Here is a 26,641-nt window from a genome sequence, read left to right as displayed (position 1 = left end):
TAGGCCAGCAATCCTCCTAGCAAAGCCTTGGTGTCAATAGATGATCACTGTATTAATTATTAAGTTTATTAAAAATGATCTCTTCTTAGGCAAAATTATTGAAAACTGCTGCTTCCTAAACCCTCTCCATCAACTTACAGTTGGTGGATGAAAGTCACCCAGTCAGATTCAGCGAGGGTAATTGACAAGACCTGCTCTTATACAACTGGTTGAGCAAGAGCAGGGGGTAACATTCCATGAGTTCCATGTAAAATGAGGCTGTCCAATCAATGATAAATGTAGTCCATTGATTTTACTGTATTACACCAGAAAATGAGCTACTTTTTGGGGGTTACCTTTTGTTTAAAATTGCATTGATTTTTGTTTCTAGGTGCCACAGATTCATACCTTGAAAATGCACCACATCCTCCACCTTATAGCCTACCGTATGGAACAGTTCAACCGCCCATGGGTAATGCACTATTTTAATTGAACTGCTGTGAATTTTTAATTATGCTTGAAGTCATAACACACATATTCAGTCTCTGTGTTTTCTGTCTTTTATCTATCAGAAAGCTGGTTACAATAATCTGATTTAATAAAATGTAAACCTATAGACCTATGTTGTTTCCATATGTATCTTGCCAGGTTTCCGCATTATTAATAAGATTATTATATAATATTTGTACGTCATCAATATATCGTTCAGTATTATACAATGTGGCAAGTACAGAATACGTAAATAACCTGATATAAGTATAGAGATTGTAGTTTATTTAACTTACTATTGAAGTCATGTTTGTTGTGCTTCCCAGGCAAGTTAGTCTGGTTTATCATATTTCTCAAATTGTTCATGCATGACATGCTCTGAGCATGCACAAAGACACAATCTATCTAGACACTATGGCCTCTAGTTATGAAGCCGTCTACTTAGCTGCATTCGCCGGCCCAATACGCTCGCCTACCATCACCGCCATGGACCTGAATACGTTCACCAAAGTTATCAAAAAAAGCTGTCAAGAAGCTGCGCACCAAGTACGGAGCGATGAGCAGTGGACTTTTGTTAACTAAGAGTCATCAATCTCGCTGCTCATCGGCTTCTTCGCAGATTTTTTGATAGCCTGTCACTAGGCACCCACACTAAACTACACTGTTTTACCCCCTAAACCGCCGCTCCTAGACCCCGCCACAACCATAATAAATATATTAACACCTAAACCGCCGCTCCCGGACCCCGCCGCCACCTACATCATACCTATTAACCCGTATCCTGCCCCCCACTACACCGCCGCAATCTATATTAAACTTATTAACCCCTAAACCGCCGCTCCCAGACCCCACCACCACCTATATTAAACTTATTAACCCCTAAACCTAAGTCTAACACTAACACTAACACCCCCCTAACTTTAATATAATTTTAATAAATCTAAATAAAAATTACTATTATTAACTAAATTATTCCTTTTTAAAACTAAATACTTACCTGTAAAATAAACCCTAAGATAGCTACAATATAACTAATAATTATATTTTAGCTATTTTAGGATTTATATTTATTTTACAGGCAACTTTGTATTTATTTTAACTAGGTACAATAGTTATTAAATAGTTATTAAATATTTAATAGCTACCTAGTTAAAATACTTACAAAATTACCTGTAAAATAAATCCTAACCTAAGTTACAATTAAACCTAACACTACACTATCAATAAATTAATTAAATAAATTACCTACAATGACCTAAAATTAAATACAATTAAATAAACTAAACTATAGTACAAAAAAACAACAACACTAAATTACAGAAAATAAAAAAAATTACAAGAAATTTAAACTAATTACACCTAATCTAAGCCCTCCTGGACCCCGCCGCAACCATAATAAATGTATTAACCCCTAAACCGCCGCTTCCGGACCCTGCCTCCACCTACATCATGCCTATTAACCCCTATCCTGCCCCCCACTACACCGCCGCAATCTACACTATTAGTTATATTGTAGCTATCTTAGGGTTTATTTTATAGGTAAGTATTTAGTTTTAAATAGGAATAATTTAGTTAATAATAGTAATTTTTATTTAGATTTATTAAAATAATATTTAAGTTGGGTGGGGTAGGGTTAGTGTTAGACTTAGGTTTAAGGGTTAATAATTTTAATATAGGTGGCGGCGGTATAGGGGGGGGGCAGGATAGGGGTTAATACGTTTAATATAGGTGGTGGTGGGGTCCGGGAGCGGCGGTTTAGGGGTTAAACAATTTGTTTAGTTGCGGCGGGATCCGGGATACGCAGGATAGGGGTTAATTAGTGTATGTAGGTGGTGGCGGTATAGGGGGCAGCAGATTAGGGGTTAATATGTATAATGTAGGTAGCAGCTGGGTCCTGGAGCGGTGGTTTAGGGGGTAATAAATTTATTTAGTTGCGGCGGTGTGGAGGTCGCAGATTAGGGGTGTTTAGACTGGGGGTACATGTTAGGGTGTTAGGTGCAGACGTTTCCTATAGGAATCAATAGGATATCGGGCAGCAACGAACATTAGCTTTCGCTATGGTCAGACTCCCATTGATTCCAATGGGATCCACCACCTCCAGGGCGGTGGATTGAAATCCAGGTACGCTGGCCCAGAATAGTGGCGAGCGTACCTGCTAGTAGTTTGATAACTACCAAAATTAGTCAGATTGTGCCGAACTTGCATTCGGAACATCTGTAGTGACGTAAGCATCAATCTGTGTCGGACTGAGTCCGGCGGATCGAAGCTTACGTCACTATTCTACTTTTGCCGGGCAGTAGGGGTTGATAACTAAGGCGAATCAGCCTCGCCACAAATACACTGTGGGATTCCAGCGTATTTGCAGTTGACGGCTTGATAACCAGAGGCCATTGTCTAGTTTTTCCCAAGTAACTTGGGGTTATCGTTGCTTAAGTTTTTTTTGTTTTGTTTTTTTGCTAGAATTGTCTCACAATTACAGATCTTAGAGAACACAAATGCTTTTCACTAATATGAGGCTTAAATTGAAGAATACATTCATTAAAGTTGAGGAATGGTCAAATACATGAAATATTAAACTAAGAGGTTCTAATGTTGAATGTTACAAACTCAATATAGCAACTGAAAAAATATCACAATTATGATATGACAATTGCCACAATGTGACCACAGCATTGTTGTGTGAGCAGGAATATCCCTTTAACCCATTGTACCCCTTCACAGTACATTGCAGCCATTCTGGCACTAAATATAACAGTCAGGCGAGTGTGTAATGGTACGTACAGGTAGTGGAAGTACAGGGTCCGTTGCCTGTTAGCTACAAAGCCATGCAGACAGGTTTTCAAGTTAAAAATCTTAGTGTAGATTTACCAATTGTTAGCTGTAGCGAATCATGTCCACCCGACATCGCTAAATGCCGACAGCATACACTGTCGAGATTTAAAATTTGCACAAGCATTTCACAATTCCACCCCCTGCACATTTGCGGCCAATCAGCCGCTAGCAGGGGGCGTCGATTATCCTAAAAGGTGGCAGACAAGTTAAGGAACAATGGTCGTATGACCGCTGCCATCCTCTTCTTCCGACGACTAACGACGAATGAAGTTTCCTTTAAGGAACGTCATCCAAGATGGCTTCCCTTCAATTCCGATTGGCTGATATGATTCTATCAGCCAATTGGAATTAAGGTAGAAAAAATATGATTGGCTGATTGAATCAGCCAATCAGATTGAAGTTCAATCCGATTGGCTGATCCAATCAGCCAATCAGATTGAGCTTGCATTTTATTGGCTGTTCCGAATCAGCCAATCAGATTGAATTTCAATCTGATTGGCTGATTCAATCAGCCAATCAGATTTTTCCTACCTTAATTCCGATTGGCTGATAGAATCCTATCAGCCAATCGGAATTGAAGGGAAGCCATCTTGGATGACGTTCCTTAAAGGAAACTTCATTCGTCGTTAGTCATCGGAAGAAGAGGATGGCTCCATGTCGGCTCGTCTGAAGATGGCTCCGCTCCAGATGGATGAAGATTGAAGACGCCGCTTGGATGAAGACTTCAATCGGATGGAAGACTTCTTCAGCGCCGCCTGGATGATGACTTCTGCCGCCCCGGATCTCCTCTTCAGTTCCATCGGTGGTCGGCTGGCTGAAGACGGCTCAAGGTAGGATGATCTTCAGGGGGGTAGTGTTAGGTTTATTTAAGGGGGTTTGGGTTAGATTAGGGGTAAGTGGGTGGTGGGTTTTAATGTTGGGGGGTTGTATTTTTATTTTACAGGCAAAAGAGCTGTTTTCTTTGGGGCATGCCCCGCAAATGGCCCTTTTAAGGGCTGGTAAGGTAAAAGAGCTGGTAACTTTTTAATGTAGAATAGGGTAGGGAATTTTTTTATTTTGGGGGGCTTTGTTATTTTATTAGGGGGCTTAGATTAGGTGTAAGTAGCTTAAAATTGTTGTAATATTTTTGAAATGTTTGTAACTTATTTTTTTTATTTTTTGTAACTTTACTTTTTTATTTTTTGTACTTTAGTTAGTTTATTTAATTGAATTTAATTTATTTGTAGCTCATTTATTTAACTAATTTAATGATAGTGTAGTGTTAGGTTTAATTGTAACTTAGGTTAGGATTTATTTTACAGGTAATTTTGTATTTCTTTTAGCTAGGTAGTTATTAAATAGTTAATAACTATTTAATAACTATTCTAACTAGCTAAAATAAATACAAAGTTACCTGTAAAATAAATATAAATCCTAAAATAGCTACAATGTAATTATTAATTACATTGTAGCTATCTTAGGGTTTATTTTACAGGTAAGTATTTAGTTTTAAATAGGAATAATTTATTAAAGTATAGTGTAGTGTTAGATGTAATTGTAACTTAGGTTAGTTTTTATTTTACAGGTAAATTTCTCTTTTTTTAGCTAGGTAGCTATTAAATAGTTATTAACTATTTAATAGCTATTGTACCTCGTTAAAATAAATTTAAATTTGCCTGTAAAATAAAAATAAATCATAAGATAGCTACAATATAATTATTATTTATATTGTAGCTATATTAGGGTTTATTTTAAAGGTAAGTATTTAGTTTTAAATAGGATTAATTTAGTTAATAATAGAAATATTATTTAGATTTATTTAATTAATATTTAAGTTAGGGGGGTGTTAGGCTTAGTGTTAGACTTAGGTTTAGGGGTTAACAATTTTATTACAGTGGCGGCGGTGTAGGGGGGGCAGGATAGGGGTTAGTAACTTTTTATAGGTGGCGACGGTGTAGGGGGGCAGGATAGGGGTTAATAAATGTATTATAGTGGCGGCGGTGTAGGGGGGCAGGATAGGGGTTAATAGGTATAATGTAGGTGGCGGCGGGGTCCGGGAGCGGCAGTTTAGGGGTTAATACATATATTATAGTTGCGGCGGGGACTGGGAGCGGCGGTTTAGGGGTTAACATATTTATTATAGCTTGCGGTGGGCTCCGGGAGCGGTGGTTTAGGGGGTAATAACTTTATTTAGTTGCGGCGGTGTAGGAGGGACAGATTAGTGGTGTTTAGACTCGGGGTACATGTTAGGGTGTTAGGTGCAGACGTTTCCCATAGGAATCAATGGGATGTCTGGCAGCAGCAAACATGAACTTTCGCTATGGTCAGACTCCCATTGATTCCTATGGGATCCGCCGCCTCCAGGGCGGCGGTTTGGAAAACAGGTACGCTGGGCCGAAAAAGTGCCGAGCGTACCTGCTAGTTTTTGAGAACTAGCAAAAGTAGTCAGATTGTGCCGAACTTGTGTTCGGAACATCTGTAGTGATGTAAGAATCGATCTGTGTCGGAGTCCGGTGGATCGAAGCTTACGTCACTATATTCTACTTTTGCCAGTGTCTAGGGCTTGATAACTAAGGCGAATCAGCCTCGACACAAACACGCTGCGGAATTCCAGCGTATTTGAGGTTGACGGCTTGAAAACTAGGGGCCTTGGTGTCAATAGATGATCACTGTATTAATTATTAAGTTTATTAAATATGATCTCTTCTTAGGCAAAATTATTGAAAACTGCTGCTTCCTAAACCCTCTCCATCAACTTACAGTTGGTGGATGAAAGTCACCCAGTCAGATTCAGCGAGGGTAATTGACAAGACCTGCTCTTATACAACTGGTTGAGCAAGAGCAGGGGGTGGCATTCCATGAGTTACATGTAAAATGAGGCTGTCCAATCAATGATAAATGTAGTCCATTGATTTTACTGTATTACATCAGAAAATGAGCTACTTTTTGGGGGGTTACCTTTTGTTTAAAATTGCATTGATTTTTGTTTCTAGGTGCCACAGATTCATACCTTGAAAATGCACCACATCCTCCACCTTATAGCCTACCGTATGGAACAGTTCAACCACCCATGGGTAATGCACTATTTTAATTGAACTGCTGTGTATTTTTAATTACGCTTGAAGTCATAACACACATATTCAGTCTCTGTGTTTTCTGTCTTTTATCTATTAGAAAGCTGGTTACAATAATCTGATTTAATAAAATGTAACCCTATAGACCTATGTTGTTTCCATATGTATCTTGCCAGGTTTCTGCATTATTAATAAGATTATTATATAATATTTGTACGTCATCAATATTTCGTTCAGTATTAAACAATGTGGCAAGTACAGAATAGGTAAATAACCTGATATAAGTATAGAGATTGTAGTTTATTTGACTTACTATTGAAGTCATGTTTGTTGTGCTTCCCAGGCAAGTTAGTCTGGTTTATCATATTTCTCAAATTGTTCATGCATGACATGCTCTGAGCATGCACAAGGACACAATCTATATAGACACATTGTCTAGTTTTACCCAAGTAACTTGGGTTTATCGTTGCTCAAGTTTTTTTTTGTTTTGTATTTTGCTAGAATTGTCTCACAATTACAGATCTTAGAGAACACAAATGCCTTTCACTAATATGAGGCTTAAATTGAAGAATACATTCATTAAAGTTGAGAAATGGTCAAATACATGAAATATTAAACTAGAGGTTCTAATGTTGAATGTTACAAAGTAAATATAGCAACTGACAAAATATCGCAATTATGATATGACAATTGCCACAATGTGACCACAGCATTGTTGTGTGAGCAGGAATATCCCTTTAACCCCTTGTACCCCTTCACAGTACATTGCAGCCATTCTGGCACTAAATATAACAGGAATTACACAGTCAGGCGAGTGTGTAATGGTACGTACAGGTAGTGGACGTACAGGGTCCGTTGCCTGTTAGCCACAAAGCCATGCAGACAGGTTTTCAAGTTAAAAACCTTAGTGTAGATTTACCAATTGTTAGCTGTAGCGAATCATGTCCACCCTACATCGCTAAATGCCGACAGCATACACTGTCAACATTTAAAATTTGCACAAGCATTTCTTGTGAAATGCTTGTGCAATTCCACCCTCTGCACATTTGCGGCCAATCGGCCACTAGCAGGGGAGGTCGATCATCCTAAAAGGTGGCAGACAAGTTAAGGAGCAACGGTCTTATGACCGCTGCTTCTTAACCTACGTTTCCAGTGATCCGGAAACTTCGGGCATAGAAAGCAGCATCCGCTGCTTGTTAAATCTACCCCCAAGTCAGACCTAGATAGATTACAAGTTTTGCGCTTTAGAGGATGCGAAATGAACGCAACAAAAGTTGTGTTATTTCACCCTCCATAGCGCTGCCATTACAAGTTTTTAAAAAGCGCCTTGTGTGTGCGATATGGTGGTGATAAGCTCCATACTGCACAAAATCCAAGGGCCGAGAATATGTGCTTGTGCACACTTTCCCCATAGACATCAATGGGGAGAAGGTGTTAGAAAAAAAAACTAACACCTGAAGTACGGAATGGCGATCGCCGTAACGCAACCCCATTGATGTCTATGGGGAAAAAAAGTTACGTCATTGCTGACACCTGCATAAATTTATTAACCCCTAATTTGCCGCTCCCAACATCGCCGCCAGTAATAAAAGTTATTAACCCCTATTCCGCCACTCCCCGACATCGCCGCCACTATAATGAAGTTATTTTCCCATATTCCCTTGCACCCCAACATTGCCAACACTATAATAAAAATATTAACCCCTATTCCGCCACTCCCCGACATCGCCGCCACTAAATAAAGTTATTAACCCCTAAACATCTGGCCTCCCACATCACCGCCATTAAATAAACTTATTAACCCCTAAACCGTCCGCCCCCCACATCACAAAAAAACTAAATTAAACAATTAACCTAACAACCCCCTAACTTTAAATTAAAATTACAATATCCCTATCTTCAAATAAATACAAACTTACCTGTGAAATTAAAAAAACCTTTTTTTTAAACTAACAATTAACCTAACATAACTATTAGACTACAATTAAAATAACTACAAATTAAATAAATACTAAAAAATACTAAATACTAAATTACAAAAAATAACAAACACTAAATTATAAAAAATAATAAACAAAATTATCCAAAATAAAAACCAATTACACCTAATCTAATAGAACTATAAAAAACATAATTTATGTAAGAACTTACCTGATAAATTCATTTATTTCATAGTGGCAAGAGTCCATGAGCTAGTGACGTATGGGATATACATTCCTACCAGGAGGAGGCGAAGTTTCCCAAACCTCAAAATTCCTATAAATACAACTCCCACCACACTCATACCTTAGTTTAATGTATAGCCAAGTAGTGATGTATAAAAAGGAGTAAAAAAGCATACAAAAAGTGGGCACTGGAAAAAAATGTGCTTTTATTCAAAAAAATTATAACCACCAAAAAATAGGGTGGGTCTCATGGACTCTTGCCACTATGAAATAAATTATTTTATTAGGTAAGTTCTTACATAAATTATGTTTTCTTTCATGTAAGTGGCAAGAGTCCATGAGCTAGTGACGTATGGTATATAATACCCAAGATGTGGAAGTCCACAGAGTCACTAGAGAGGGAGGGATAAAATAAAAACAGCTATTTCCGATGAGAAATTAAATCCAAATATTAATTGTTTTTCATAAAAATTATAAAAAAAACTCAAATCATAGGCATTAGAATCAAACTGAGACAGCTGCCTGAAGAACCTTTCTACCAAAGACAGCTTCAGAAGAAGCAAACACATCAAAAAGGTAACATTTTAGTAACAATATACAGAGAAGATCAAGCTGCTGCTATACAAATTAGATCAATTGAAGCTTTATTCTTGAAAACCCAAGCTATAGCAACTGATCCAGTAGAATGAGCTGTAATACGCTGAGGTGAATACTGCTCCTGCTTCAAATAAGCTTTGAAAATCAAAAGCTCCGACCAAAATGCCAAGGAAATGGCAAAAGCTTTCAGACTTTTTCTGCAACCAGAAAAAAATAACAAATAAACTAGAAGTCTTACTGAAATCTAAGTAGTTTCAACATAATATTGCTAAATTCTTACCACATCCAAAGAATTGTATTCCTAGGAATAGAACACAAAGAATAAACAATAATCTCTCCATTAATATTGCTAAAAATTCACAACCTAAAGCAAAAAAATGTAAGACGTATCTCACAAAACAGCTTATCTTGATAGAAATCAGAAAGAAGACTCACAAGAGAGGACAGACAATTCAGAAACTCTTCTAGCAGAAGAGAAAACGAAAGAAATAACACTTTCCAAGAAAGTAGATAAATAACCAAAGAATGCAGAGACTCCAAAGGAAAAACCTGCAAAAACGTATAAACCAAATCGAGACTCCAAGGAGGAGAAATTGATTTAATAACAGGCTTGATACGAAACAAAACCTGAACCAAACAGTGAAAATCAGGAAGCTGAACAATCTGTTTATGTAATAAGAGAAAAAAAGCAGAAATGTGTCCTTTTTAAATGATTTACATACAAAAACCTGAATTCAGATCATCCTGAAGAAACTGTAAATTCCAAGGAATTCAAAAGAATGCCAAGAATAATCATGAGTGGAACACCATAAAATATAGGATTCCCAAACGCTAAATTAAAATTTCCTTCAAACAGATTTATAAACCTGTATCATGGAGAAAAAATAACTAAGTCACAAAAACTTCCATGAATAAAAACTACTGTAAGTGTTCAAATTCCATGCCTTCCAATTTAGAAATTTGAGATCCTATGAAAAACTGGCCTTTGAGACAAAAAAAAGTCTGGTCTTATAAAAAAAGACCAAAGCTGACAACTGGACAGTTGGACAAAGTCTGCATACCAAAACCTGAAAAGCCACGCTGAAGCTATCAGAAACACATAAGATTGTTCCATACTAATCTTTGAGATCACCCGTTGGAAGAAGAACCAGAGACTAAAAAAAGAAAGCAGGTTGTGAAAACAGAGAACTGCTAAAGCTTTCATCATTTTCGCCTGACAATCACCAAACCTGGTAAGGTATCTAAAGATTTCTGTTCAGGCGAGAGGCCAACATATCTAATTGTAGAAGACCCCACATTTGTACAAGTTGAAAAAAAAAACACATCTGGATGGAGAAACAACTCCCCCGGATGAATAAAATGACGGCTGAAATAATCTGCTTCCAAATTGTCTACACCTGAGATAAGAAAGTTGAACCAGTAGCAATATCATCCTAAGAATATAAACTGTATGTAAATACGCTCTTCTAAGGTAGGATTCAAGCTTCCTTAAAGGATCCTTAAAAAATAAGTACTAATCTTCCATAGGAAAAGCAGTACATTCCCAAAAAGGAACCAGGTTTAGACCATTCTTTAGCAAACATATTACAGATAGCTTGCATACAAAGAGAGAAGCGCTCTACCAGTGTACTTAGAGGAATGTGGCTGCACCTCACTGACGAGGCCCATAGGAGGCCGAAACGATCGTCTGGGGTTGTCATGTTCCTTGTTCAGAGGAGAATTGCCTGGTATTTCGGGGCTGGACTGACCTTACTTGGCGGGATCAGACTGATATACTTCAGGAAAGTTTTCTTCTGTGAAAAGCACACTGGTCTAAAAGAGGCTGCTTCCGGGTGGTAAATCGCCATAGAACAAGCCACTGAGCTGTTGTTCGTTCCTGGTAGAGCGCTTCTCTCTCTGTATGCAAATTATTATGACCCTGGGGAAGTCTCCCTATGGGTGATGGGGGAAACCAGACGTGGACTCCTTGCCCAGTGTGCTTAGAGGAATGTGGCTGCACCTCACTGACGAGGCCCATAGGAGGCCGAAACGATCGTCTGGGGTTGTCATGTTCCTTGTTCAGAGGAGAATTGCCTGGTATTTCGGGGCTGGACTGACCTTACTTGGCGGGATCAGACTGATATACTTCAGGAAAGTTTTCTTCTGTGAAAAGCACACTGGTCTAAAAGAGGCTGCTTCCGGGTGGTAAATCGCCATAGAACAAGCCACTGAGCTGTTGTTCGTTCCTGGTAGAGCGCTTCTCTCTCTGTATGCAAATTATTATGACCCTGGGGAAGTCTCCCTATGGGTGATGGGGGAAACCAGACGTGGACTCCTTGCCCAGTGTGCTTAGAGGAATGTGGCTGCACCTCACTGACGAGGCCCATAGGAGGCCGAAACGATCGTCTGGGGTTGTCATGTTCCTTGTTCAGAGGAGAATTGCCTGGTATTTCGGGGCTGGACTGACCTTACTTGGCGGGATCAGACTGATATACTTCAGGAAAGTTTTCTTCTGTGAAAAGCACACTGGTCTAAAAGAGGCTGCTTCCGGGTGGTAAATCGCCATAGAACAAGCCACTGAGCTGTTGTTCGTTCCTGGTAGAGCGCTTCTCTCTCTGTATGCAAATTATTATGACCCTGGGGAAGTCTCCCTATGGGTGATGGGGGAAACCAGACGTGGACTCCTTGCCCAGTGTGCTTAGAGGAATGTGGCTGCACCTCACTGACGAGGCCCATAGGAGGCCGAAACGATCGTCTGGGGTTGTCATGTTCCTTGTTCAGAGGAGAATTGCCTGGTATTTCGGGGCTGGACTGACCTTACTTGGCGGGATCAGACTGATATACTTCAGGAAAGTTTTCTTCTGTGAAAAGCACACTGGTCTAAAAGAGGCTGCTTCCGGGTGGTAAATCGCCATAGAACAAGCCACTGAGCTGTTGTTCGTTCCTGGTAGAGCGCTTCTCTCTCTGTATGCAAATTATTATGACCCTGGGGAAGTCTCCCTATGGGTGATGGGGGAAACCAGACGTGGACTCCTTGCCCAGTGTGCTTAGAGGAATGTGGCTGCACCTCACTGACGAGGCCCATAGGAGGCCGAAACGATCGTCTGGGGTTGTCATGTTCCTTGTTCAGAGGAGAATTGCCTGGTATTTCGGGGCTGGACTGACCTTACTTGGCGGGATCAGACTGATATACTTCAGGAAAGTTTTCTTCTGTGAAAAGCACACTGGTCTAAAAGAGGCTGCTTCCGGGTGGTAAATCACCATAGAACAAGCCACTGAGCTGTTGTTCGTTCCTGGTAGAGCGCTTCTCTCTCTGTATGCAAATTATTATGACCCTGGGGAAGTCTCCCTATGGGTGATGGGGGAAACCAGACGTGGACTCCTTGCCCAGTGTGCTTAGAGGAATGTGGCTGCACCTCACTGACGAGGCCCATAGGAGGCCGAAACGATCGTCTGGGGTTGTCATGTTCCTTGTTCAGAGGAGAATTGCCTGGTATTTCGGGGCTGGACTGACCTTACTTGGCGGGATCAGACTGATATACTTCAGGAAAGTTTTCTTCTGTGAAAAGCACACTGGTCTAAAAGAGGCTGCTTCCGGGTGGTAAATCGCCATAGAACAAGCCACTGAGCTGTTGTTCGTTCCTGGTAGAGCGCTTCTCTCTCTGTATGCAAATTATTATGACCCTGGGGAAGTCTCCCTATGGGTGATGGGGGAAACCAGACGTGGACTCCTTGCCCAGTGTGCTTAGAGGAATGTGGCTGCACCTCACTGACGAGGCCCATAGGAGGCCGAAACGATCGTCTGGGGTTGTCATGTTCCTTGTTCAGAGGAGAATTGCCTGGTATTTCGGGGCTGGACTGACCTTACTTGGCGGGATCAGACTGATATACTTCAGGAAAGTTTTCTTCTGTGAAAAGCACACTGGTCTAAAAGAGGCTGCTTCCGGGTGGTAAATCGCCATAGAACAAGCCACTGAGCTGTTGTTCGTTCCTGGTAGAGCGCTTCTCTCTCTGTATGCAAATTATTATGACCCTGGGGAAGTCTCCCTATGGGTGATGGGGGAAACCAGACGTGGACTCCTTGCCCAGTGTGCTTAGAGGAATGTGGCTGCACCTCACTGACGAGGCCCATAGGAGGCCGAAACGATCGTCTGGGGTTGTCATGTTCCTTGTTCAGAGGAGAATTGCCTGGTATTTCGGGGCTGGACTGACCTTACTTGGCGGGATCAGACTGATATACTTCAGGAAAGTTTTCTTCTGTGAAAAGCACACTGGTCTAAAAGAGGCTGCTTCCGGGTGGTAAATCGCCATAGAACAAGCCACTGAGCTGTTGTTCGTTCCTGGTAGAGCGCTTCTCTCTCTGTATGCAAATTATTATGACCCTGGGGAAGTCTCCCTATGGGTGATGGGGGAAACCAGACGTGGACTCCTTACCCAGTGTGCTTAGAGGAATGTGGCTGCACCTCACTGACGAGGCCCATAGGAGGCCGAAACGATCGTCTGGGGTTGTCATGTTCCTTGTTCAGAGGAGAATTGCCTGGTATTTCGGGGCTGGACTGACCTTACTTGGCGGGATCAGACTGATATACTTCAGGAAAGTTTTCTTCTGTGAAAAGCACACTGGTCTAAAAGAGGCTGCTTCCGGGTGGTAAATCGCCATAGAACAAGCCACTGAGCTGTTGTTCGTTCCTGGTAGAGCGCTTCTCTCTCTGTATGCAAATTATTATGACCCTGGGGAAGTCTCCCTATGGGTGATGGGGGAAACCAGACGTGGACTCCTTGCCCAGTGTGCTTAGAGGAATGTGGCTGCACCTCACTGACGAGGCCCATAGGAGGCCGAAACGATCGTCTGGGGTTGTCATGTTCCTTGTTCAGAGGAGAATTGCCTGGTATTTCGGGGCTGGACTGACCTTACTTGGCGGGATCAGACTGATATACTTCAGGAAAGTTTTCTTCTGTGAAAAGCACACTGGTCTAAAAGAGGCTGCTTCCGGGTGGTAAATCGCCATAGAACAAGCCACTGAGCTGTTGTTCGTTCCTGGTAGAGCGCTTCTCTCTCTGTATGCAAATTATTATGACCCTGGGGAAGTCTCCCTATGGGTGATGGGGGAAACCAGACGTGGACTCCTTGCCCAGTGTGCTTAGAGGAATGTGGCTGCACCTCACTGACGAGGCCCATAGGAGGCCGAAACGATCGTCTGGGGTTGTCATGTTCCTTGTTCAGAGGAGAATTGCCTGGTATTTCGGGGCTGGACTGACCTTACTTGGCGGGATCAGACTGATATACTTCAGGAAAGTTTTCTTCTGTGAAAAGCACACTGGTCTAAAAGAGGCTGCTTCCGGGTGGTAAATCGCCATAGAACAAGCCACTGAGCTGTTGTTCGTTCCTGGTAGAGCGCTTCTCTCTCTGTATGCAAATTATTATGACCCTGGGGAAGTCTCCCTATGGGTGATGGGGGAAACCAGACGTGGACTCCTTGCCCAGTGTGCTTAGAGGAATGTGGCTGCACCTCACTGACGAGGCCCATAGGAGGCCGAAACGATCGTCTGGGGTTGTCATGTTCCTTGTTCAGAGGAGAATTGCCTGGTATTTCGGGGCTGGACTGACCTTACTTGGCGGGATCAGACTGATATACTTCAGGAAATTTTTCTTCTGTGAAAAGCACACTGGTCTAAAAGAGGCTGCTTCCGGGTGGTAAATCACCATAGAACAAGCCACTGAGCTGTTGTTCGTTCCTGGTAGAGCGCTTCTCTCTCTGTATGCAAATTATTATGACCCTGGGGAAGTCTCCCTATGGGTGATGGGGGAAACCAGACGTGGACTCCTTGCCCAGTGTGCTTAGAGGAATGTGGCTGCACCTCACTGACGAGGCCCATAGGAGGCCGAAACGATCGTCTGGGGTTGTCATGTTCCTTGTTCAGAGGAGAATTGCCTGGTATTTCGGGGCTGGACTGACCTTACTTGGCGGGATCAGACTGATATACTTCAGGAAAGTTTTCTTCTGTGAAAAGCACACTGGTCTAAAAGAGGCTGCTTCCGGGTGGTAAATCGCCATAGAACAAGCCACTGAGCTGTTGTTCGTTCCTGGTAGAGCGCTTCTCTCTCTGTATGCAAATTATTATGACCCTGGGGAAGTCTCCCTATGGGTGATGGGGGAAACCAGACGTGGACTCCTTGCCCAGTGTGCTTAGAGGAATGTGGCTGCACCTCACTGACGAGGCCCATAGGAGGCCGAAACGATCGTCTGGGGTTGTCATGTTCCTTGTTCAGAGGAGAATTGCCTGGTATTTCGGGGCTGGACTGACCTTACTTGGCGGGATCAGACTGATATACTTCAGGAAAGTTTTCTTCTGTGAAAAGCACACTGGTCTAAAAGAGGCTGCTTCCGGGTGGTAAATCGCCATAGAACAAGCCACTGAGCTGTTGTTCGTTCCTGGTAGAGCGCTTCTCTCTCTGTATGCAAATTATTATGACCCTGGGGAAGTCTCCCTATGGGTGATGGGGGAAACCAGACGTGGACTCCTTGCCCAGTGTGCTTAGAGGAATGTGGCTGCACCTCACTGACGAGGCCCATAGGAGGCCGAAACGATCGTCTGGGGTTGTCATGTTCCTTGTTCAGAGGAGAATTGCCTGGTATTTCGGGGCTGGACTGACCTTACTTGGCGGGATCAGACTGATATACTTCAGGAAAGTTTTCTTCTGTGAAAAGCACACTGGTCTAAAAGAGGCTGCTTCCGGGTGGTAAATCGCCATAGAACAAGCCACTGAGCTGTTGTTCGTTCCTGGTAGAGCGCTTCTCTCTCTGTATGCAAATTATTATGACCCTGGGGAAGTCTCCCTATGGGTGATGGGGGAAACCAGACGTGGACTCCTTACCCAGTGTGCTTAGAGGAATGTGGCTGCACCTCACTGACGAGGCCCATAGGAGGCCGAAACGATCGTCTGGGGTTGTCATGTTCCTTGTTCAGAGGAGAATTGCCTGGTATTTCGGGGCTGGACTGACCTTACTTGGCGGGATCAGACTGATATACTTCAGGAAAGTTTTCTTCTGTGAAAAGCACACTGGTCTAAAAGAGGCTGCTTCCGGGTGGTAAATCGCCATAGAACAAGCCACTGAGCTGTTGTTCGTTCCTGGTAGAGCGCTTCTCTCTCTGTATGCAAATTATTATGACCCTGGGGAAGTCTCCCTATGGGTGATGGGGGAAACCAGACGTGGACTCCTTGCCCAGTGTGCTTAGAGGAATGTGGCTGCACCTCACTGACGAGGCCCATAGGAGGCCGAAACGATCGTCTGGGGTTGTCATGTTCCTTGTTCAGAGGAGAATTGCCTGGTATTTCGGGGCTGGACTGACCTTACTTGGCGGGATCAGACTGATATACTTCAGGAAAGTTTTCTTCTGTGAAAAGCACACTGGTCTAAAAGAGGCTGCTTCCGGGTGGTAAATCGCCATAGAACAAGCCACTGAGCTGTTGTTCGTTCCTGGTAGAGCGCTTCTCTCTCTGTATGCAAATTATTATGACCCTGGGGAAGTCTCCCTATGGGTGATGGGGGAAACCAGACGTGGACTCCTTGCCCAGTGTGCTTAGAGGAATGTGGCTGCACCTCACTGACGAGGCCCATAGGAGGCCGAAACGATCGTCTGGGGTTGTCATGTTCCTTGTTCAGAGGAGAATTGCCTGGTATTTCGGGGCTGGACTGACCTTACTTGGCGGGATCAGACTGATATACTTCAGGAAAGTTTTCTTCTGTGAAAAGCACACTGGTCTAAAAGAGGCTGCTTCCGGGTGGTAAATCGCCATAGAACAAGCCACTGAGCTGTTGTTTGTTCCTGGTAGAGCGCTTCTCTCTCTGTATGCAAATTATTATGACCCTGGGGAAGTCTCCCTATGGGTGATGGGGGAAACCAGACGTGGACTCCTTGCCCAGTGTGCTTAGAGGAATGTGGCTGCACCTCACTGACGAGGCCCATAGGAGGCCGAAACGATCGTCTGGGGTTGTCATGTTCCTTGTTCAGAGGAGAATTGCTTGGTATTTCGGGGCTGGACTGACCTTACTTGGCGGGATCAGACTGATATACTTCAGGAAAGTTTTCTTCTGTGAAAAGCACACTGGTCTAAAAGAGGCTGCTTCCGGGTGGTAAATCGCCATAGAACAAGCCACTGAGCTGTTGTTCGTTCCTGGTAGAGCGCTTCTCTCTCTGTATGCAAATTATTATGACCCTGGGGAAGTCTCCCTATGGGTGATGGGGGAAACCAGACGTGGACTCCTTGCCCAGTGTGCTTAGAGGAATGTGGCTGCACCTCACTGACGAGGCCCATAGGAGGCCGAAACGATCGTCTGGGGTTGTCATGTTCCTTGTTCAGAGGAGAATTGCCTGGTATTTCGGGGCTGGACTGACCTTACTTGGCGGGATCAGACTGATATACTTCAGGAAAGTTTTCTTCTGTGAAAAGCACACTGGTCTAAAAGAGGCTGCTTCCGGGTGGTAAATCGCCATAGAACAAGCCACTGAGCTGTTGTTCGTTCCTGGTAGAGCGCTTCTCTCTCTGTATGCATATTACAGATAGCATCTAGAATAGGAAAAAAACCTCAGGAGCAACCTTAGAAATCTTTAAACACGGAATTTAAATGATTATCAACTTAGATATTAGGAGAACTAGACTCCTCAATACGTAAGGTTAACAATAATTCCTTAAAATTCTTTAAAAGAGAACCCTCATCAGCAGAAGATACTTAAGTATGCTGTCAGTCAGTTGATTAAATCTATAACAAGTTTGGAAAGACCTTTACATTAATTGAAGGCGCAATAGCAGTCCTAGCCTTCTTATGGCTGCAGCAGTAACATTTTTATATCTGCAGAACTTTTAGGTACATTAAACTGAGAAAGTAAAAAGTAAATGTAATTGTACACATAGAAACATTATCAGAATATAATAATATCATAAATTAAGTGCGTCAACAAAGACACAAGAAATGACGCGACTCAAGTCACAACAGACGCAACTTCGCGCCAAGAATGACGCAATAAAACACAGCATTTTGCATCCTCGCGAGCCTAGTGTGACCGCGAAAATTTTGAAAAACAAAGTCAAATTTAAAAAAACTGAGGTAAGAAAAAAATTTACTTACATAAACTCCCCAAACATAAATTCCATACTGAAACTGTTAGACTGCAAAATGGAAATATACATAGACCTGACTCTTGGCAAATATAAGCAAATACATATATTTAAAACTTTATAACGTAAAGCGCAAACATAGCTGAGTGTCTTAAAGGGCCATTATACACTCATTTTTTCTTTGCATAAATGTTTTGTAGATGATCTATTTAAAAGCCCATAAATTTTTTTTTTTTTTTAAATGTATAATTTTGCTTATTTTTAAATATCATTGCTCTGATTTTCAGACTCCTAACCAAGCCCCAAAGTTTTATGTGAATACTGTCAGCTACCTTCTCCAGCTTGCTCCTGTTTGTGTAAAGGGTCTTTACATATGCAAAAGAAGGGGGAGGGGGGGAGTGTCTTATTTCCCACTTGCAGTGGGCTTTCCAACTGCCTTTTCAACAGAGCTAAACTGAAAGCTTCTAAGTAAGTTTTTAAACCATTTCATACTGGATTTTTATATCAGTATCTGTGCATCTTATTCTTTATAGTAATGTCTATTACATGCAGTTATATGAAAATGAGTGTATACTGTCCCTTTAAATAATGATACATACTTACCAGAAGACACCCATCCACATATAGCAGATAGCCAAACCAGCACTTAAAACTATCAGCAGAGGTAATGGTATAGGAATATAACGTCAATCTGAAAAGGTAGGCAGGGGATGAAGCCCTGCTACCGATTACAGAGAGCCTTTGAAAGGATTTCCCATGGGTGAAACCACTAAATCAAGAGGCAATACTCCCTTCACATCCCTCTGACAAACACTGTACTCTGAGAGGAATTGGGCTTCAAAATGCTTAGAAACGCATATCATAGAAGAAATAAAGAACTTGCTTCACCACCTCCATAGGAGGCAAAATTTGTAAACTAAGGTATAAGTGTGGTGGGAGGTGTACTGTATTTATAGGCATTTTGAGGTTTGGGAAACTTTGCCCCCTCCTGGTAGGAATGTATATCCCATACGTCACTAGCTCATGGACTCTTGCCACTTACATGAAAGAAATAAAAAAGCCCCTCCAAAATAAAAAAACCCTAGCCTACAATAAACTACCAATAGCCCTTAAAATGGCCTTTTGTAGGGCATTGCCCTAAAGAAATCAGCTCTTTTCCCTGTAAAAAAAATACAATGACCCCCCCAACAGTGAAACCCACCACCCGACCCCCCAAAACCTAACTCTAACAAAAACCTAAGCTACCCATTGCCCTTAAAAGGCCATTTGTATGGGCATTGCCCTTAAAAGGGCATTTAGCTTTTTTGCATTGCCCTGAAAAGAGCATTTAGCTCTCTTAAGAAAGCCCAAACCGTAATCTAAAAAAAAAAACACCCAAAAAAAGTAAAAAAAAAACCATAACACTAACCCCCGACAATCCACTTACAGTTTCTGAAGTCCTGACATCCAGGCGGCGAGACGTTTTCATCCATCCAGGGGCGAGAAGTCTTCATCGCGTCATCTTCATACGGTGACCGCCGTACACTGAATCTTCAATGCAAGGGTTCAAAATGGCGTCCCTTGCATTCCTATTGCCTGATTTGATTTTTTTATTCAAATAAGCCAATAGGATGAGCTACTGAAATTCTATTGGCTATTCAAATCAGCCAATAGAATTTCAGTAGCTCTCATCCTATTGGCTGATGTGAACAGCCAATAGGATTTTAGTAGCTCTCATCCTATTGGCTAATTTGAATTTCAAAAATCCAAATTGCGTTACAGGCTAAAATGCTTGCGGTACAGCTATACTGACAAGACTCGTAATGGCTGCATTACTGTTTTTACGCTGAAATGGCAATTTTTTCAGAGTTAAAACCGTAATGCAAATTCACAATCTAGGTGTCTGCTTTAGTATAGGGAGCCCATAGCGCCAGAGCAAAAGCATCAGGCACACTAACATCTGGAGGTCAAACAGCGCGTCCACACACAGGGGCCTTATGGAGCTTGAGGTCCCATGAAGACTCGCCAGAAAACACACGATATGAAGCAGCAGTCTAAAGACCGCTGCTCCATAACCTGCCCTGAGGCCGCAGACAGCAATCAACCCGATCAGATACGATCGGGTTAATTGACACCCCCTGCTAGCAGCCGATTTTCCGCAAATCTGCAGGGGGCGGCATTGCACCAGCAGTTCACCAGAACTGCTTGTGCAATGCTGAATGCGGAGAGCGTATGCTGATCGGATCATGTCGGACAGACATTTGATAAATAGCCCCCCCTAACTCTCTTTCCACATAGACTTTTATGGGGTGCACTACAAAAGCCTCTTCTGGCTTTCACTCGTGTGCTAACCCAAAGGTGAGCTAGGACAACTGTGCTAAAGCCAAAAGTGTGTTAAGAAAAACTTTAAATACCTTATGGGTTGATTACAAGTTTTGCGTTATGAGCTGTGCGGTGCTAACGAGCAGTTTTTTCTCACCGCTCACATTCCTACAGCGCTGGTATTACGGATTTTTACAAACCCGGCGTTAAAAGGCAAGAAGTGAGCGTAGAGCAAAATTGTGCTCCATACCACACTCCAATACCAGCGCTGCTTAAGTCAGCGGTGAGCTGGTTTACGTGCTTGTGCACGATTTCCCCATAGATATCAATGGGGAGAGACACCTGCAATAAAGCAGCGTAAAGCTCCGTAACGCAGCCCCATTTATACCTATGGGGAAACACATTTTATGTTTACACCTAACACCCTAACATGAACCCCGAGTCTAAACACCCCTAATCTTACACTTATTAACCCCTAATATGCCGCCCCCGACATCGCCGACACCTACATTATATTTATTAACCCCTAATCTGCCGCCCCCGACATCGCTGCCACCTACATTATACTTATTAACCCCTAATCTGCTGCCCCTAACATCACCAACACCTACATTATATTTATTAACCCCTAATCTCCCGCCCCCAATGCCGCAGCAACCTACCTACACTTATTAACCACTAATCTGCTGCCCCCAACGTCGCCGCCACTATAATAAACATATTAACCCCTAAACCGCTGTACACCCGCCTTGCAAACACTAGTTAAATATTATTAACCCCTAATCTGCCGCCCCTAACATCGCCGCCACCTACCTACATTTATTAACCCCTAATCTGCCGCCCCAATGTCGCTGCCACTATATTAAATGTATTAACACCTAAATCTAAGTCTAACCCTAACACCCCCTAACGTAAATATAATTTAAATAAATCTAAATAAAATTACTATCATTAACTAAATAATTTCTATTTAAAATTAAATACTTACCTATAAAATAAACCCCAAGCTAGCTACAATATAACTAATAGTTACATTGTAGCTAGCTTAGGGTTTATTTTTATTTTACAGGCAAGTTAGTATTTATTTTAACTAGGTAGAATAGTTACTAAATAGTTATTAACTATTTAATAACTACATAGCTAAAATAAATACAAATTGACCTGTAAAATAAAACCTAACCTATGTTACACTAACACCTAACACTACACTACAATTAAATCAATTCCCTACATTAAATACAATTAAATAAATTAAATTAGCTAAATCACAAAAAAAACACTAAATTACAGAAAATAAAAAACAAATTACAGATCTTTAAACTAATTGCACCTAATCTAAGAGCCCTATCAAAATAAAAAAAGCCCACCCAAAATAAAAAAAAAAACCTAGCCTAAACTACCAATAGCCCTTAAAAGGGCCTTTTGCGGGGCATTGCCCCAAAGAAATCAGCTCTTTTACCTGTAAAAAAAATACAAACAACCCCCCCAACAGTAAAACCCACCACCCACACAACCAACCCCCCAAATAAAAGCCTAACTAAAAAAACCTAAGCTCCCCATTGCCCTGAAAAGTGCATTTGGATGGGCATTGCCCTTAAAAGGGCATTTAGCACTATTGCTGCCCAAAACCCTAACCTAAAAAATAAACCCACCCAATACACCCTTAAAAAATCTTAACACTAACCCCCAAAGATTCACTTACCGGGAGAAGTCTTCATCCAAGCGGCAAGATGTCCTCAAAGAAGCAGGCAGAAGGGGTCCTCCAGATGGGCAGAAGTCTTCATCCAGACAGCATCTTCTATCTTCATACTTCCGACGCGGAGCAGCTCCATCTTCAAGACATCCGGCGCGGAGCATCCTCTTCAAACGACGGCTTCTTCAAAATGAATATCTCTTTAAGTGACGTCATCCAAGATGGCGTCCCTTAGATTCCGATTGGCTGATAGAAATCTATCAGCCAATCGGAATTAAGGTAGAAAAAATCCTATTGGCTGTTCCAATCAGCCAATAGAATGGGAGCTCAATCCTATTGGCTGATTGCATTTTTTCTACCTTAATTCTAAGGGACTCAACATCTTGGATGACGTCACTTAAAGAGATATTCATTCCGAAGAAGCCGTCGTTTGAAGACGAAGCTCCGCACTGGATGTCTTGAAGATGGAGCCACTCCGCGTCGGAAGGATGAAGACTTCTGCCCGTCTGGAGGACCACTTCTGCCGGCTTCGTTGAGGACATCTTGCTGCTTGGATGAAGACTTCTCCCTCCCGGTAAGTGAATCTTCGGGGGTAAGTGTTAGGATTTTTTAAGGGTGTATTGGGTGGGTTTATTTTTTAGGTTAGGGCTTTGGGCAGCAATAGAGCTAAATGCCCTTTTAAGGGCAATGCCCATCCAAATGCCCTTTGTCAGGGCAACGGGGAGCTTATGTTTTTGTAGTTAGGCTTTTATTTGGGGGTTGGTTGTGTGGGTGGTGGGTTTTACTGTTGGGGGGGTTGTTTGTATTATTTTTTTTACAGGTAAAAGAGCTGATTTCTTTGGGGCAATGCCCCGCAAAAGGCCCTTTTAAGGGTTATTGGTAGTTTAGTTTAGGCTAGGGTTTTTTTTATTTTGGGTGGGCTTTTTTATTTTGATAGGGCTCTTAGATTAGGTGTAATTAGTTTAAAGATCTGTAATTTGTTTTTTATTTTCTGTAATTTAGTGGGGGTTTTTGTGATTTAGCTAATTTAATTTATTTAATTGTATTTAATGTAGGGAATTGATTTAATTGTAGTGTAGTGTTAGGTGTTAGTGTAACATAGGTTAGGTTTTATTTTACAGGTCAATTTGTATTTATTTTAGCTAGGTAGTTATTAAATAGTTAATAACTATTTAGTAACTATTCTACCTAGTTAAAATAAATACTAACTTGCCTGTAAAATAAAAATAAACCCTAAGCTAGCTACAATGTAACTATTAGTTATATTGTAGCTAGCTTGGGGTTTATTTTATAGGTAAGTATTTAGTTTTAAATAGGAATTATTTAGTTAATGATAGTAATTTTATTTTATTTAGATTTATTTAAATTATATTTAAGTTAGGGGATGTTAGGGTTAGACTTAGATTTAGGGGTTAATACATTTAATATAGTGGCAGCAACATTGGGGGCGGCAGATTAGGGGTTAATAAATGTAGGTAGGTGGCGGCGATGTTAGGGGCGGCAGATTAGGTGTTAATAATATTTAACTAGTGGTTGCGAGGCGGGTGTACAGAGGTTTAGGGGTAAATATGTTTATTATAGTGGCGGCGACGTTGGGGGCGGCATATTAGTGGTTAATAAGTGTAGATAGGTTGCTGCGGCATTGGGGGCGGGAGATTAGGGGTTAATAAATATAATTTAATTTATTTTCTGTAATTTAGTGTTTGTTTTTTTGTGATTTAGCTAATTTAATTTAATTTATTTAATTGTATTTAATGTAGGGAATTGATTTAATTGTAGTGTAATGTTATTGTAACATAGGTTAGGTTTTATTTTACAGGTAAATTTGTATTTATTTTAGCTAGGTAGTTATTAAATAGTTAATAACTATTTAGTAACTATTCTACCTAGTTAAAATAAATACAAACTTGCCTGTAAAATAAAAATAAAACCTAAGCTAACTACAATGTAACTATTTGTTATGTTGTAGCTAGCTTAGGGTTTATTTTATAGGTAAGTATTTAGTTTTAAATAGGAATAATTTAGTTAATGATATTAATTTTATTTAGATTTATTTAAATTATATTTAAATTAGGGGGTGTTAGGTTTAAAGGGTTAATAAATTTAGAATAGTGACGTTGGGGACGGCAGATTAGGGGTTAATAAATGTAGGTAGGTGTCGGTGATGTTGGGGGCAGCAGATTAGGGGTCAATAAATATAATGTAGTTTGCGGCGATGTCCGGAGCAGAAGATTAGGGGTTAATAAGTATAATGTAGGTGGCAGCGATGTTAGGGGTGGCAGATTAGGGGTTAATAATATTTAACTAGAGTTTGCGAGGCGGGAGTGCGGCGGTTTAGGGGTTAATATGTTTATTCTAGTGGTGGTGATGTCCGGAGCGGCAGATTAGGGGTTAAAAATTTTATTTTAGTGTTTGCGATGCTGGAGGGCCTCCGTTTAGGGGTTAATAGGTAGTTTATGGGTGTTAGTGTACTTTTTAACACTTTAGTTATGAGTTTTATGCCACAGCATTGTAGTATAAAACTCATAACTACTGACTTTAAAATGCGTTAGGAATCTTGTCGGTAGAGGCTGTACCACTCACTTTTTGGCCTCCCAGGACAAACTCGTAATACCGGCGCTATGGAAGTCCCATAGAAAAAAGGCTTTCCAAACTTTACGTAAGTCGGTTTGCGGTAAGGCCAAACAAGTGTGCGGTACACCTATACCTGCAAGACTCGTAATAGCAGCGGGTGTAAAAAAGCAGGGTTAGGACCTGTTAACGCTGCTTTTTGACCCTATCGCAAAACTCGTAATCTAGCCGTATGTTCTTCACTTAGGAGAAAATGTTCTTTTTAATTTTTAAATCTATCACTCTAGTTTTTTAAAAAATATATCTATAGCTATCGATCTAAATGAATATTTATATTTTGGATATATATTTATATTTAAAAATAAAAAAGAAACGCAACACATAATTTTAAACTTGATATAATAGCAATGTTTGGCGTGGTTTAGATGTCCACTGAAAATATAGAGCGTACTAAAAAGATTTTCGCCACACTAAACATTTTCGGGTAATTTATCTTTACCATGTACTTATCTTACCAATTTGAGTGTTAATCCTTGTGTGGTACAGCAATATTGAAAGTGCACCCTGCACTATTAGCAGCACTTCACTTATAATCTAAGCCACATGTAGGAATTGGCGCAATCCTGAATATTTTCACATTAGTATATTCAGGACAATGGTCAGCATTCAGCAACTGTCTGTCATGAATTGTGAAAACTCACTCATAACTAGACCATGACTAAGAACTGTGACAAGCAACACACAACTAGACCATGACTAAGAACAGTGAAAAACCACTCACAACTAGACCATGACTAAAAACAGTGAAAAACCACTCACAACTAAACCATGACTAAGAATTGTGACAAGCCACTCAAAACTAGACCATGACTAAGAATTGTGACAAGCCACACACAACTAGACCATGACTAAGAATTGTGACAAGCCACGCACAACTAGGCCATGACTAAGAATTGTGACAAGCCACACACAACTAGGCCATGACTAAGAATTGTGACAAGCCACACACAACTAGGCCATGACTAACAATTGTGACAAGCCACACACAACTAGGCCATGACTAAGAATTGTGACAAGCCACACACAACTAGGCCATGACTAACAATTGTGACAAGCCACACACAACTAGACCATGACTAAGAATTGTGACAAGCCACACACAACTAGACCATGACTAAGAATTGTGACAAGCCACGCACAACTAGGCCATGACTAATAATTGTGACAAGCCACACACAACTAGACCATGACTATGAATTGTGACAAGCCACGCACAACTAGGCCATGACTAATAATTGTGACAAGCCACACACAACTAGACCATGACTATGAATTGTGACAAGCCAAGCACAACTAGGCCATGACTAAGAGTTGTGAAACTGTGATTACTATCAGTTTGACCTGTCCTCTATGATTTCCAGACAAAAAAATAATATTCTTATAATACTTTCTTTCTTTCATACATTCCGATATATTAAAATAGTCAATGTGTATAAGGAATTAAAATGTTTTGGAAATAAATGTTCATATAAATGATGTTTATAGATCTAACATTTACTTCCTTTGATGTCTATTAGTTGCAGCAGTACAAACCACTGTTGTATTGCAAAATGCATTTCACGATACTCCAGTATGCTGCATATGTCCTATATGTCACCAGAACATTGTGACAAGAACAGAATATAAGACTGGTCTCCTTACTTGGGCAGTGTTTGGAGGACTTATACTATTTGGGTAAGTGGTATAATAATCCTAAAATAACTATCCTACAATATACAATATATAATGATATGTGTGAGAGCAATATTAAACATTTAACACTTTTCAGTTGCATCTGTTGTCACATTTTCTTCATTCTCTT

General features: G+C 41.1%; 1 protein-coding gene across 1 annotated transcript in view; it reads left to right on the top strand.

The window, feature by feature from the left end:
- Window positions 1–26,641, top strand: part of LOC128641789 (lipopolysaccharide-induced tumor necrosis factor-alpha factor homolog) — a 76,757-nt gene that overhangs the window by 46,914 nt on the left and 3,202 nt on the right. The window contains exons 3-5 of the mRNA XM_053694323.1: window positions 371–451; window positions 6,273–6,353; window positions 26,358–26,514. Coding sequence (XP_053550298.1) covers window positions 371–451; window positions 6,273–6,353; window positions 26,358–26,514 — 319 coding nt within the window. The remainder of the gene's footprint in view (window positions 1–370; window positions 452–6,272; window positions 6,354–26,357; window positions 26,515–26,641) is intronic.

This window comes from Bombina bombina, chromosome 11, assembly GCF_027579735.1.
Source record: "Bombina bombina isolate aBomBom1 chromosome 11, aBomBom1.pri, whole genome shotgun sequence".
NCBI lineage: Eukaryota > Metazoa > Chordata > Amphibia > Anura > Bombinatoridae > Bombina > Bombina bombina.
This window is presented reverse-complemented; position numbering and strand designations above follow the sequence as displayed.